This window comes from Vulpes lagopus, chromosome 20 (genome assembly GCF_018345385.1).
Source record: "Vulpes lagopus strain Blue_001 chromosome 20, ASM1834538v1, whole genome shotgun sequence".
Taxonomy (NCBI): Eukaryota; Metazoa; Chordata; class Mammalia; order Carnivora; family Canidae; genus Vulpes; species Vulpes lagopus.
The window spans coordinates 22,158,188-22,174,419 of record NC_054843.1 but is presented as its reverse complement, the minus strand read 5'-3'; the positions used below and the strand labels follow the sequence as shown (position 1 = coordinate 22,174,419).

Sequence of the window (16,232 nt, the reverse complement as noted above, 5' to 3'; positions counted from 1 at the left end):
ACATTAAATACAGTAATAAAACAAGAGTCTAAAAATCAGATGTGGGAAACCCTTGCAAGTCGGAATGCTTTCATATATTTTTTTCCACTACAGTGCTGACCAAGTTGATATGACTCTGAAGTTTCCTAACACACTAAAACATAGACATCTGAACTCAATAAAATATATGTCTAAAATTGATATATCGGACCCTCAGAGAGCTAAATAAAAGTATGTCATAACTAGCAAATGAATTTGTATACCACATTTTTAAGAAAATACAAAATTTAATGATATTTATCAGTATGTCCAATAGTCTAGTCTTAATAAATAACATAGAAAGTTTCACTGGAAATTAGTAGTTGTTAGAGATGACATAAAAAGAGAAGAATGACTGCTCTCTGAAAATCCATAATAAACTCTCCATGATAATGGAATTTTATACCATATTATTAAGGAAAAGAATGCCCAAAATATTTCACAGAATATCCTAGTTACTGTATAAAGTGAGATTTTTGTACTGTTCAAATTTAAAGTGCTACTCATTTAAATTATTCATTTGTAACTTCTCTGTGGAGAGAGGAATTAAAACACATACCTCCCCCAAATGAGTCATTCCATAACTCTTAAGATTTTATGGTTCTGTCCAGAAAGAACTGAAGATAACATATCTTATATCCATTTAAGATTTAACTAAACTGTCTTTCATACTTTTTGCTCAAGCAGGTCTAATTTGATATGGTAAGCACAATAATTTGTTCCTAAAGCCATTTCTTGGTAATAAAATAAGAAGGAACAATGTTTTTCAAAGTTGTCCTGCCAATGTTAGTTAACTTTATGCATTTTCCCCTGATACTTTTGAGTTAATAGCATATACTGCTTCCACAAATTATCTCTCAACTAATTAGGTGAAATACATCCTTTTCGTGAGTAAAAGCAAATATTGGAAGTTTTTATGAAGAGGATAAGAACCTGGATTCTAAATTGGAAAACTTAAATAAATGTTTACCCTATAATGATTTGGTTGTAATTGCCTAACAGTAGAAGTATCATTTCAATGTATTCTAATTATCGTATGATTAAATAGTTAACAGTTTTAGATTAAAATGATGAAATTATTCATTTCATTTGAGAAAGAGATTAGGACTCCATTTCAAAAAATAATTATTAACCTTATCTGTATAAGTTTAACAACTTGGGAAATTAATTCCAAATTCAGTATTATCAAAAGCCAAAGTTTATTTTGTGTAAGATTTACATTGTTATGAGCTGTACTTAATTGGGAAAAAAGTGCTATCTCCTGACCCTAGCAAGGAGAATTGGGAACAGGTGAAATCATGTTAGTAATCGTGTTTCTGTTCAGATGTATTGATCTCATTTAATTTATGTCTGACTCGGTGGCCAAAGCAAGCTTCGTAACTTAACTGCAGTAATAATTCATAGATTGCTATGGTAAAATTTCAACTATCAGAGCTTAAATACCAAACTGGAAGTTTCCTATAGAACTTCTGGGTTTTGCTTATGCAAACAGGATTGAATTCTCAACACTGAATAAATACGAATGAACATGTGTGCTAACATTTGTGTTTACTTTCAATTTTGTAAGATTTTTCAGACTTCCAGCCTTCTCTTATTTACATTTTCCCCCAAAATTGTTAAAAATTGTTACATAATAGTAAATGTCAATGCCAAAACAAACACTTGAAACATATTTTCAAACATTTCTTTTCCATTGCTCTTTGCAGCAATTGGTGAACCTGAGAGTATAGATTGGTATAATCCTCAAGGAGAGAAGATAATTTCAACCCAGAGAGTAGCAGTGCAAAAGGAAGGTGTTAGATCACGATTAACCATCTATAATGCAAACATAGAGGATGCAGGGATCTATCGTTGTCAAGCAACAGATGCCAAAGGACAGACACAAGAAGCTACAGTTGTTTTGGAAATTTACCGTAAGTCATGCATTTATTAGTTGATTGAAATTGTGGTTGTATAAAAACTTGAACAAAAAGTGTGTTTAATAAAAAATAACCCCCATGAAGAACTATGTGATAGGCAACGTTCTAAGACCATTAAAAGTATCAGCTTGTTCATATTTTACCATAGTGCATCTCTAAAATAGAATGGATAATAGGAAATAGTTTATTATAAACACGTAGATGGAGCCACTTCTGTTGGTTAAATAAGAGAGATGAAAATGTTTTAATATTCTCCACCCATTAAAAATCTGTTGGACAAATAGAAAACAGTAGATTATTTAATGTTAAGAAATTTATAGGGAGTACTTTTTCATTCTAAAATAAAGTTCAGGATTAGAACAAGTGAAATAACATATATGGTAACACTGAACAGTCTAGAATGAGAACTGAGAAAAGGTCAGTGAAGAAGAGTAGACACACAAAAAACTGAAAACTCATCTACTGGAGAATAATATCTAGCTGAATTCTTCACCATCAGAATTTTCATTAACAAGGTTCCACATTTACACCTCATTTTATGACTTGAGATTGCCCGCTCTCTGCATTCCTTCACCCTTCTTACATTTAGGAATCCTTAGCCTATTTGTTTGTTTGTTTGAAGATTTATTTATTTATTTTAAAGAAAGAGAGGGGGAAGGGCAGGGTGCAAGGGGGGGGCGGTGGGGAGACAGTCTTAAGTAGACTGCTTGCTGAGCAGGAAGCCCAACGCAAGGCTTGGTATAATCCTCAAGTTTACAGAGCCCCACACAGGGCTCCATCTCATGATCCTGAGATCACAATCTGAGCCCAAACCGAGAGTCCAGTGCTTAACTGACTGCACCACCGTAGTGGCCCAGGAATCATTAACCTGTTTAAGAACACTGTAAAGCCTGTTGACTCCCTAGGCTGTATCACTTACTTTAGTGGCTTTGAGCAAATACCTGTCCTCTCTGTCTTCAGTTTTGTCATCTATAAAATGGATATAATACTATTACCTACCTCATACACAGAGTTATTTTGAGCACTACATTAATATTGTACAGTGCTTAGAACAATGCCTTAAAATTAATACGTGATAGTATTTCTACTATGTATTAAGAAAAATATGTGAAAATCTATAAAATTTTAAATACTAAGTCATAAGACATCTCTTCCTTATAGATTTATTATTATTATTATTATTATTATTATTATTATTATTATAGAAATAAGACAGGAAGAAAAAGAAAGGCAAAGCATTCCCACAGCATGACTTCCTCTTTGATACCCAGGGCAAATTGTTGGCATATTACTGCCCTCTCTGTTTCTGATTTAGATTTCACCCCACTCCTTTTGGCTTCTAAGCTCCTTAAGAAAAGTTAGTGTACCTATTTATGTGACTCTACTGTACCTATTTCATAAATAGAAAAAAAATTAATTGAAGTGATCCTTTCACAGACTTAGTATTTGGAAAGATTTTTCCTTACTTTGAATGATGCCTGGCATTTTGAAGATGCCTGGTGTTGTTTTGTAAACTAAAGAAATGACTTTTTTATTTTTCCTGGAAAAAACAATGAATTACTTTTGCGAAAACTTATCAACAGGCATAAATACCCATGTTCATTCATTATTTCAACACATTTATTGGGTGTCTACTACATAACAGACAATATTCTGAGTCCTAGACACTCATTAAAACGGAAATGTCACTGGCCACTTGGTGCTTATATTTTAGTGAGCAGAGAAAGACAAGCAATGAATGAGCTTAGAAAAATACATAGGTGCCATTTATACATGCTATAGAATTCTATAGTGAAGAAAGCTAATAAGATAAAGAGATGGAGAGAAGTGGATTAGCAAGGGAGATAGTTACTTTATTTGTGAAGGTTGAGCAGAAATCTGAAGGAATTCAAAGGATCACAAGTGCCTGAGGATGAGAACAAACCTGAAATGCAATTCCTTGAATTGCAAAGACAGTTTGTCTGGATCACAGGGACTAGGAAAAGAGAGAAGAAATTGAGATCCAAGTTGTGGGTTGACTCCAGTTCACTTAGGATCTAATATGGCGTTGTGAGGACTTTGACTTTTCTTCTCAGTGAGATGTGAAGTTCTTGGGTAGAGGAATTACATTATTTGGCTTAAGGTTTTAAAAGATCTAGAGTTAACTAATGATTTAATCATAGCATCAATCAGCACAGATTTTGGAATATGTTATTGGGAGAACTGAGCAAGCAATAATACTTTTATGGTTTGTTTTACTTTCTTGATACAGAAAAACTCACTTTCAAAGAAGTGGTATCTCCTCAAGAATTCAAACAAGGAGAGGATGCAGAAGTGGTTTGCCGAGTCAGCAGCTCACCTGCCCCTGTTGTCAGCTGGTTGTATCATAATGAGGAAGTCACCGCTCTTTCCGACAGTTAGTATTTGGGTAACTCCCTAAATTATATGTTCTAATAACATTGCAATTTTTAGAAAGACTGGATCCACCTTGTTGAATATAGAATTTTTTTTTTTTATCCTGAGCATCAAATAACTGTTCTGAGGACTTTAAAGTTTTAAAGTAGGGATTGGCAAACCATAGACCTTGGGCTGAATTCAGCCCCTCTGCTATTTTTTTGTGGTATCATGAGATTGCAGCCAAACTTCACTGTTACATAGAATGCATGGCCACTTTGGGGACAGGGTTGAGCAGCTATGACACAGATGGTGTAACCTACCAAGCCTACAAGACTTACCATTTGGAGATTTACAAAAAAAGTTTGCTGACTCTATCTTATTCAAGAAAAAGTTAGTACAAACAATTTAAAGATAAGTGAGTGAAGGAATCAATCCTGATCCATTCAAATTCTACATATTATAGTTCAAACATCATCCCGTAGGCTCATCTACATAATCTTATAATAATATCTATATGAATCCTGTTTATTATTCTGGCACTGTTCTTTCAGAGACATCTACGTGTTCTAAATATTATGGTAAAATGCATATGGATAATAGACAAAAAAGTACATTCATTCAAATTGTCTTCATAATTTTGATTCAGATTGAGCTAAAATTCCAGAATAATATGACATCTGAAATTGAAAGCATAATTTGCTTACATTATGCTACTTTACCATTGTGCATTGGGAAGCATTTTCAATTTAGAATATTTTTCAATGCACCTGCACTGCAGAGAGTTACAAAATAATTGAATCTTTTTAAATACTCTCCATCTTGGATGATTCCGTTGTGTGTTTTCTAGGAGATAAAACTTATAGCATAAAGGAGAGAGAGCAGATAGTATCTATTTTTGAATATGTACAGAGAATGTGCCATAATCATGTTTAATAGTCATTTTTTTTAAATTTTGAGACAATTTTTCTGGTCTTAGCATTTTCAGCATTTGTCATTTATTGACTACCTCTCTTTTTTTTCTATTATAATAAGTTAGTGAGAAATAATACTTTATTTCCTCTGACTTTATTTCAGGATAACTGCTTTATATCTTATTAACAAATCACATGAGTACATTGTGCAATGTATTTTCAGCAATTTTTACCTCAATAGTAAAGAAAAGGCAATTCTTTTATAGCAGTTAAATGACAATGTCTAAACATTTTCAGATTGCCTCATCTTAGACTTCAAGTGTGCATCTGGTTTATTGTGAACCTTAATTACATGAAGGTTTTGAAATGAATTATAGTTTTTAAAAGACACGTAGAATAAAAGCCTCAAAGCAGAGATTGATAGTCAAGTGTGTTGGGTGGTGACAGAGGAGCGCTATTTCTGTGATACAGCCCACACATTTTTTTTCCCCAGTATCCAGGGAGGAGATGATTTGAAGCTGGAATGCCATTATGGTTCTACTCCTTTCCTTGGCCTAGAAACTTTGAATCTTCTAAGTGCTCTGTATCTAATTCAGATTCCCTATCTGTAAACAGTGGGTTATTATCTCCAATTTCAACAATAGTTGTTGAGTTTCAATAAGACTTTAGGCACATAATAAATATTTTTAAATGGATGAATGTTTGTATATATATATCGGTTTCTCAACACAATGACATTCATCTTTATCCTCCCTTCTCATTGAGTTTTGAAATCTCAAGAATCAGGGTTACCAGAATTATATGCACTCGGCTATAACTAGAACAACAATAACCAAAAAATTCAATGCAGGGGAAGTGACTAGTCTAGAGTAAGCATGAAATGAAATATGGCTCTGAGTTGTATGGCAAGCAAAGAAAAAAAGACAATTTTTTTTTCTTTTAAACTCTAGGATATAAAGGATTTAGGTGAATTGTGAGGAGGGACAAGCTTTTATAATCTTTTAATATTGAAGGAACTCACCACATAGTTCATTGTGGAGCAATTTGCAAATTCATAATGGATTTATAAGAAATAATATTCTTCACCTGATTATACCTTGTATGGCCCTTTTATTAAAGCTAATGGAATAAGATTACATTTATAACTATGAAAGGAACATGTAAAGAGATTTAGAATAATGTAGTATGTCCAGGTAACTTCCTAAAGCCTTAATGTGGTACGTGAGTAAAGTTTGCAGGCTCCAGATGATATAATGAAAGGTTGGAAATGTCCATCTTATTAGCCTTGCTTTTGGTAGCAGCTGTATGGCAGGTATTCATAATTAAAATTCCAATAGAATATTTGAAGTGGAGGTTTTCCATGTTGCTTGTTGAAAGGAATCCATCTGCTAAAGAACCCAAGCATTTAGGGAGTAAATGTGCCACTTTGTTACAAAGTTGAATATCTTGACTTAGTATCCTCAAGATGGAGGGATATGCTCTTGCAGCTGCTCATTCAACCTCAGCCAGTTTGAAAGTTATCTCTAAAATATCCTAGATGCCTTTATAATTGCCTAATGAAGTACCTTGTTTGCATCAAAAACTATGGATAATTTTGTTATAATTTTTTTTATGTAATCTACTTCCAGTATAAAAATTCATTCAATTTTAAACTAGTTGTTGAAAACCTAATGTGTGCCATTTAGCATGCTGAATGGTGGCTAGTCATAGTTATCAAGGTAAATAAGTACACTGCCTTCAAAATGCTAATAATCGGGCAGCCAGGGTGGCTCAGTGGTTTAGCACCACCTTCAGCCCAGGGCCTGATCCTGGAGACCCGGGATTGAGTCTCACGTCAGGCGCCCTGCATGGAGCCTGCTTCTCCCTCCCCCTTGTCTCTGACTCTCTGTCTCTGTGTCTCTCATGAATAAATAAATAAAACCTTTAGAAAAATGCTAATACTCTAGTAGAAAAGATTAATAGAGAATCAATGAAAACAAGATATATTGATGTCTATGAAAAGAAAAATTCAATGACAGAGGATGATTTAAAAAAAAAGAATACCTCAACCTGTTAGGGCAGGGGAGGGTGTCCGAGATGTCTGCTGAAGAGAGAAATAATCCTTAAATATGAAAAGGAATAAGCCAGGCAAAGAGTGGTGGGGACTTTTCAGAAGGGGAAAATGCCATCTGCAGTGGCCTGGAGGTAAAAGACACTATGAATGATGCTTTTCAGAAACTAGAATTAGTTCATTATAATGGGAATTTATGAATAAGTGCAACTAGAATACTCATACTAATAGACAAATATAAACTAGGATTGATCATAAAGGACTAATAAGAAAGGAAACTGGAAAGGAAGGTTGAGCCAAGTCATTATGGCCTTAACATCCCTGCTAAAGAATCTGGAGTTTATCCAAAGGGAACATCACTAAAGGATTTTAATCAAGGCAGTAACATGACCCAATATGAATTTGAGAAAGATATTAATGCTTCAGTGAGGAGAATGAATTGGATGATCATCAAGGCAAAACTCCAGGCAGTGATAACAATTCAAACCCTAATGAAATAGTTGCTGAAGGATAAGGAGATGTAGACTAAGTAATGATCAAGGCAGAAGTCACAGGACATAAGGTTTGATTAAATATGCAATGAAGGAAGATGGAGAAGTCAAGGATGACTCAAGGAATTTGACTTGGGCAAATAGTTCAACGTAAAGATGCGTGAAGACAGAACTGGGAGACCATATGCAAAATTCCAGGGATAGATAGTAAAGTAAATTTTTCATTTGCTGATTTTGAGGTATTTACAGTCCTTTTGAGTAACGACATCCATTCTACTGTTAAACACTTTTATAATCATTTAATGGTCTGGTCTGAAGAAAAATTGCTAGTCTCAAAATATAGATGGTGATTGAAGCCATAAGAGTAGATGAGACCAATCATCAGTGGCTGGGGAAGGAGAAGAGAAGAGAACTAGAAAACAATTTGCCTAAAAAACATAAAGCAGATCACTTATTGAGTATTATCTTATTTTATTTATTTTTCTTAATGCAGTAGTGAAAATTTGCATTTTAATAATGAAACTTCTGTATAATTGAGTGAAACAAATAGTCTCTAATAATCAAATAGTTCTGATATCCAAAGTTATGTGTGATTGACTAAAGCAGTGCCTTCTGAGCTGAAAATCATGGTTGTTGCTTTATAATCAACATTTCTGTCTCTGGGATCTTCTGAATCTACATATTTCCAATCTGTGTTAATTATCTTTTGCTTACCCATATGAAGCAAAGTCCTAGTCTGATGACTCCCCTACTTGTGTTTGTAGCCCAAACTAGAATTGATATGGTATTAAGGAGTTGCATTAAGGAAACAGGATATAGCAGATCAATCCCAAATCTGAATTGAGCTCCAAACTGGCTGATATTAAAGCAGTTAATTTCTCATTTATACAAAGTCCAGTTAGCAGCAAACCTAGGGGTAGGACTGTACCCAATGCATCCATTCATCACTCTAGGCAGAGGGAGTCTCTACCTTTATCTCATGTGCCTTCCATGTTTGCCCTAACCTATCAAGCCACCAGATAAGGAAAGAGCAGTGAACATTGGAATAGATCCAAAAAGTAAATTTCAATGGTATAACAATAAACAGCTCATCCCAGAGATGAATACCTTAAACTAATCGGCATTTATACTTTACCAAAAGGTCCAAGGGGGTCAAGGACATATTTCTCTTATTTACCAAAGCATCTCAAATACTGTACATACCAAATAGACAATGTTTAATGATGTATTAATTAATGAAATTTAAGATATTGCTTTTGCAACATGTTTTAAAATAGGACCAGATATCAGACCATTCTTTACTTGATAAGAAGGAAAAAGGTGTTAGCACTACGACAAAATTGTGATGATTCAAAAATCAGGCCAGACCTTCTAGAAGCACTGTCAGGCTGAGATGATGCCTCGGCCAGCCAGATTATTTTAAGCAATCTACTAATGCATGCCCTGTAACAGCTTATTTTTAATGTATATTCATGTGCATATACTCACATGTAAAATGGAATATTCAAATAAAAATAATCAAGTCTAATCTGTTCATTCCTAAAGTGAATTATCTTGCATTCAGAAAAAAATTCAAATAAATTCAGTATGTGGCCATTTTATATATCCTCTATGTGAATTGAATATTATTGTATCATTTAGCTGCCTCCTCAGAGTATACAAAATTATTAGTTTAATTATTGTGTGAGGAAGACTGTTCAGTTTTCTAAACCTTTCCCATACACAAGTTGCTACATATTTGCAGTCAAAATGTCTTCATGTTTGCAATATCTAATCTCTCAGCATTGTTCTTTTGTGTATCATTTCTGCATTCAGAGTACCAAGGGGAAAATAATAGCCTAACCGTTTTATGTGGAAATAAAGTCTTGAATGTGTTTTAGAAAAAAAAAGGTGTAACAAGGCAGTGTGGAGTGGAAAAATTGAAGCCATGAAATTACATTTTACTTTCAAATTTGAATTTGTTTGTTGATGAAAAGTTTGATAGTGTCAGACAAGTGCCATATTTTAACTCTTAGCAATTTAGAGCACACTGGACTCTGCTTTCAATTACTGATATCATTTCCTCCCCTTTGCTTACTTTCCAGATCGCTTTGCTATGCTAGCCAACAATAATCTGCAGATTCTCAACATCAATAAAAGTGATGAAGGTATATACAGGTGTGAAGGAAGAGTAGAGGCTAGGGGAGAAATTGACTTCCGTGATATCATCGTTATTGTTAATGGTAAGCAGAGAATACTTTGTATGTATCGTATTATTATGCATGTTGGGAATATGTTTATTGAAAGGGCAACCTTGCACATGCAGCATTCTAATACACCTCTTCTTTACCTGGAGGAAATCTCCTCATCCCAGCAATAGAATCTGTTACATTGTGTGTAGCCTCAAGGACAGGATCCGTGACTTATTTAACATCATCCTCTTCTTTTACAAAGATTCTCTAAGACACTAGCTGCCTTTTTCTGGCTTTGTAGTTGAAAGAATGCTAAATGAAACCTAGTAAAGTATCATACTAGATTTTACTTTTAAATTGCATGAATCACTTGTTGCTTAAACTAATCTATTTAACAGTTTTGTAGGTTTTCTCAAATTTAAATTTAATAATTGATTCCACAGGGAGATTGATAACTAAGTTTATGATATCACGATGACATCTCTTCTTCCAAACTTGGCTTCTCCTGCTATATTTCCTGCCTGTGTTAACATGACATTCTGTGAGCCCAGAAGATATATTAATGTTATCCTGGTTGTCTCCATTTTGGTAATCTAATCTGTAAATGACATGTGCATTGCATACTTTTAACATCTTTAAAATATATTCTATTATGAGATCCCTCCATAAGACGAGCCCTTTCAAATTTTTTTTTCTGGAATTGCTATAACCTTTTTCCTTTACTCTTAGTCTCATGATTTCAACAACTTTTTCTCCATCCAGCCCTCCAACACTTAAAATTGTCAATGCTTCCCATTACCTTTGAGCCAAAATCAAAACCACTTTTTTGCTCTAGGAATCCTTTTATGATCACCAGCCCCTCTTCCCTAACATTCAACCATTAGCAGCTTACGCTTCAGCCATATGGAAATACAAGTAGTAACAGTACACAAATGCAGTTTTGTTTTTTCTTCTTCTTGAAAATAACAAGTTAGGGTTGCCTAGGTGTCTCTGTTGGTTAAACATCCAGCTCTTGATTTCAGCTCAGGTCATGATCTCAGGGTTGTGAGTTGGAGCCCCACATCAGGCTCTGCGCTAGTCATGGAGCCTGCTTAAATGCTCTCTCCCTCTCCTTCTACCCCTCCCACCACAAAAAGTAAAATAACAAGTTAGTGATAACTATAATGATAGGATTCTGTAAACAGAATGTCATTTGTTCTTTTTAGAATAGACAAAATATAATATTAAGGAGTTAGCCACATGTTTCCTGTGAGTTAGAGCAAGGACAGAGAAATGAATCTGTGTCTTCTTCTGTATTCTATCCCCATCCCACCATGAGCTCACTCTCTCCAGGGTCTTGAAGACTGGAGAATACTAGGAATCTCATATAGATCTAAAAGAGTTCATTGGTCTTTTCTTACTTGCAGCAAAGGAGTTTATCCACAAAGTTATTGCTGAAGGAGAAGGAGAATATTAAAATACTGCTATCTTTTTTCTCTCCTTCTCCAAGTTGTAATTCATTGGGATTTGTGGATAATATAATGGAATAGACCAGATAGTATGACATGAAAACTAGACAGGCTGGTAAAAATTGCACATGCTCATGAAGGAGGCCAAAGGGCCAGGCTTTCAGAGAAGAAGCTTTTCTCTTTTAGAAATGCAGAGTCCAGTATTTATTAAGAGTACCATACCCCAGAGGTTTTGACCTTCAACACAAGGGAATGGTTTCAGTGCATGAAGAATAGTTTAAAGTGTAGATGTGTATCTATATCTGTATCTCCATCTATTTCTATTACCATTAAGCATCTTTAAACTATTTCTTTTATGTCCAGTAAACAAAGATAACTTACACTGTTTAATTATTGACATTTTTATACTGTGCTTTATTTTCAAAATAATTTATGCTGACATATGTAAGTGTATTTTGTCACAGACAAATCATTGTGCTGAGTATTCTTTTATGAAAATGGGGATTATAATATTCTTACATATAAAGTTTTGGAGGCAGTATGTAAATATTTACTATTATATGTTATATATATGGATATATATGTCAAATTATGCACATATTTTACACTAAAACATTAACTGAAGTCTGATACTACAAAAGAAGTGTTATCTAGCCAACATAGCATGTTCACCCTTCATTAAATATTTTGTTATTGTAATTTCTCATGTAATACACTTAATAAGTGTTCTAATCCATTTCCATACTAGTTTATCTGTGAATGTTTATACATGATTACATTTATTTCAAAAGAGGCATTATTTGGTATGAGTGTGTTGGGTTAACAAAGTTTGAATCTTCAAGTCCATCGTGGTGTACGCTCAAAGTGGAATATTTAGTTCTGAATGTCTATTCCTATTATGTCAGGGTTCACAAGTAGATAAACATGAGATTGTATTCTTTTGTACCACTCAAATCAATCATGTAGACGGTTTTCTGTTCTGCCTGCATCAGATGGAGCCTCCCAAAGGCAGGCAAATCATCCTCCTTCTATATCCCAATTTCCTCTAACAGAATCAACTACAGATCCTAATCTGACCTTTGCTCGATCATTGCTTTATCTCTACTTCTTCTAATTAGTCACATTTTCCCTTTCTGGTCACAGACACTCATACCATAGAATTCCTGGTGCCACTACTCTTCAAAATAACAGTGTTCACAAAAATCAGCCATTGATTTATTTCGCTTCTGGATGATGCAGTTGCACCCTGTCAAGGGAATGCATTGACTAATGCCACCAGTTCATCTGTGCTTTTCTCTCACATTTTGCCTTTACTTCAGCCAGAAAAATCATTCTGTTCTGGTCTTATTGACTCTGGTGCTTCTTACTGACTACTGGCTCCTTTTAAATTTTGAACTCTTATTAGAATTATCCCCCTATTAATTCTCTCTAATAAAACCTCTTAAAGATGTTTCAATGAAAATTTCAAGGGTACAAAAATAATTAATAATAGTAATAATAATAATAATAATAATAATAAAGCAATTGCTTTATCCACATTATCTTATCTCTCTTTTTAATTACAAATTTGATTTGTTCTATGACTTTTTCCTTAATTTATGTTGCAAGCCCTCTCTCTTAATTGCTAATAATTTTTATCCTAACTGATTTGGATTTTATCCTGGACCTCCTTTACTTGTCTCCTTTCTCCTCAAGTACACTGGAGTCCCAACCAAAGGCTCCAGGCAACTCCTTATGTACATCTCACTACTTCCTGTAAAATCTTGGCTCTGGAAGAAATTCTTCTCTTTCTTCTATATTTTGCTTTTGAAAACATTTCCCTCAAATTTCCTTTCTTCCAATTCATACTTTTTGTTTCAATAATTAGTTGAAAGATATATTTTCTAGGTTCCTCTGTGGTACCAGCAGTACTAAATGTTAGGAATATTTTTTCTTTTCCTTTCTTTTCTTTTCTTTTCTTTTCTTTTCTTTCTTTTCTTTTCTTTTCTTTCTTTTCTTTTCTTTTCTTTCTTTTCTTTTCTTTTCTTTTTTTTTTTTCTAAAGATGTATTTATTTGACAGAGAATAGGGAGAGCCAGAGAGCACAAGCAAGAGGTATGGCAGCAGGTTGGGGGAGAAGCAGGCTTCCCACTAAGTAGGGAGTGGGATGCAGGGTTTCTTCCCAGCCCCCTGTGATTATGACTTGAGCCTAAGGCAGATGCTTAACTGACTGAGACACCCAGATGCCCCAGGAATATTTTTTTTCTTAACTTCCTCAGTGACTTTCTTACTATATTTTTTAATGCCTGTGTACAGTTTTTCACAAATACTTCTCTCCTCCACTGAAAAGGTTATATATCACTGCTCATTGATATGTGGATTATAGTGCTTCTGGTGGGAGAGTTATGCATCTCCACCCAATTGATGATGTGACTGGTCTGGTCAATGGTGTATAAGCAAACACAGTATACATTATGATGAAATAAGCTGCAAGAAGAATCACATGTTTCTTATCCTGTTCTTTCCTTCTGACATGAAACTAACATGACACAAAGAGAGACTTCTCATTCACCTTGGACACCATGTTGAAGACATGTGCAGCAGAGTCACAGCTGGTCTGCAGGTGCAGACACATAACATAAATAAGAAGTAAAAGCATAATTTTTTTAAGCTCTGAAATATGAGTCATTTGTTATCACAAAAAAGCAGACAAATGCAATGCCAGTGGCTTTTTCCTACTTAAAATAAGCAAATTAAATACTGTTCAACCTAGGGGTACTTCTAAAATTACTTCACTGAGGGATCCCTGGGTGGCGCAGCGGTTTGGCGCCTGTCTTTGGCCCAGGGCGCGATCCTGGAGACCCGGGATCGAATCCCACGTCGGGCTCCCGGTGCATGGAGCCTGCTTCTCCCTCTGCCTGTGTCTCTGCCTCTCTCTCTCTCTCTCTGTGTGTGTGTGACTATCATAAATGAATAAAAATTAAAAAAATAAAATAAAATAAAATTACTTCACTGACTGTGGCACAGGCATCTTATAATCCTACTTTCCCCTGATGGTGATCGTTCTTATGATTTTTTTATCACCTTATCAAAATATTAGAAATTCAACTGAAGACTTTGGATAGCAGTTTCAATATTAACTTATATTGCATTTGTATATTTATTGAACAGGTACATATGAAGTGCTAACTGTATGTTTCACAGTATGTTATGCTCAAAATACTAGTAGGCTTAATGTAACATCATTTCCCTCAAAGCACTTAGAGTTTTATCTTAATAACTTAAGGTAATCAACTTTACTAAAGTCCTTTATTGTTTATGAGGCAGTTGGATACAAAAGCATATACTAAGGGCAATTTATATGGATATACATGGACTATTTTATAATAAGAAGAGGCACCTAATGTGGCTTAAAGGAAGACATGCTTGGTATTTGGGACAAATCTATTGATGAAAAAGTGTTACCTTATAGAACAGAGAGAGAGAGTGATAGAGAAATAAAACAGTATCTACAAAAGAGAAGATAGGTATGATATGAAAAAGCATCCAAAAACTGTGACTGGATGTGATATTTTGGGGAGGGAGTGACAGTAGTGTTGGGTGAAGATACAGCTGGAAAACAGGTAGGGCCAGATCATGGAGGACTATGGACTATCTTCTATGAGACAGAGATGAACTGACATGGAAGAACAGGAAAACTAGAGAGCAAGGGCATTGACAGAAGGATAGAGGCAGGGAAAGAAAGTGAGTTAGTTAAAGTGAAAGATAATTAGGGCCCCAGAGAAATGGAGAAGGAGATACATAATCAGGTATTATTTGAAGCAAAGTCTTTGTGTTACGCATGTGTCACAGAGGCTAGAGCAATCAAGGGTAATTTGATGGTTTTTAGTGTAGATTCTAGGTTTTCTGTATAATAAATGCAAACATAAGTGACCAACAAAGTGAGAACTAAAATATATCTGCTGAATTTGACCATTATGAGATTACCAGAGACATTAGAGTCAATGATAGCACTGAATAGCCTGGAAAAAATTCATACTGCAATGTCCTGAAGAATGTACATTGTACATTCATTTGAAGAACGAAGATAGCAAAGACACAGCATTTGTTACCCCAGCTCATTGGAATCATTTGTTAAATAGGAAACATCACAAGTTTGAATTAAAGACTTGAGGAAATGGTTGGAGTTTTAGGACATTTGTAAGGAAGATAGTCCTTGAACATAAGGAGGATATCTTTTATCCTGAGCCTGGAGCAAGAGAGTCAGAAATGAGTTAGGATGTGGATAAATTAATTCAAAGATAGGTCTGGTTGATAATTTAAGAGAAATATTGCCACATGAGTTCACTATTCTATTTCCAATCACCTGGCTTCCGTCACCTAGCAAACATTGATATACTCTGGATATTGCTCAAATATTTCTCCACGGTTTTATGTGTTTACATCTGCTCTTTATTGGATTTTCAAGTAAGCTTTCTAACATGCCTAAAATTTTTTTCACAAATCTTCCAGTGGCTCTCTTCCTTTTATTATTATACCTTACGTTATTACATATTTGATAAATTGGCTGGCCATATTCTCTATAAATTCCTGGATGCTTTTTACTAGATAGTTATGTTATGCACCCCCCCACAGACACACTACTACAAAATCTTAGTTACATTTCTTAAAAGAAAATCAAAATCATTTCTGTCTTTTTAACCCATGCCCCATCAGACTCCTAGCCCTTCGTTAAGTAGAACAGTCTCTAAAGCTGCTCAGAAAATGTCCATACAAATGACAGGTCTGGAAATAAGTCTTAAATTTAAAGTGTAGTCAATAGAAAGTTATTTTTTATAAAATGCTCTTTTAAAGTATAATGATTCATTAT

The 16,232-nt window shown here is 34.5% G+C and overlaps 1 protein-coding gene across 2 annotated transcripts in view; it reads left to right on the top strand.

The window, feature by feature from the left end:
• NCAM2 (neural cell adhesion molecule 2) overlaps nt 1-16,232 on the top strand; it is a 503,501-nt gene that overhangs the window by 288,783 nt on the left and 198,486 nt on the right. For both annotated transcript variants that reach the window (XM_041735239.1, XM_041735240.1), the window contains exons 3-5: nt 1,725-1,931; nt 4,189-4,332; nt 9,850-9,987. In XM_041735239.1, coding sequence (XP_041591173.1) covers nt 1,725-1,931; nt 4,189-4,332; nt 9,850-9,987 — 489 coding nt within the window. The remainder of the gene's footprint in view (nt 1-1,724; nt 1,932-4,188; nt 4,333-9,849; nt 9,988-16,232) is intronic.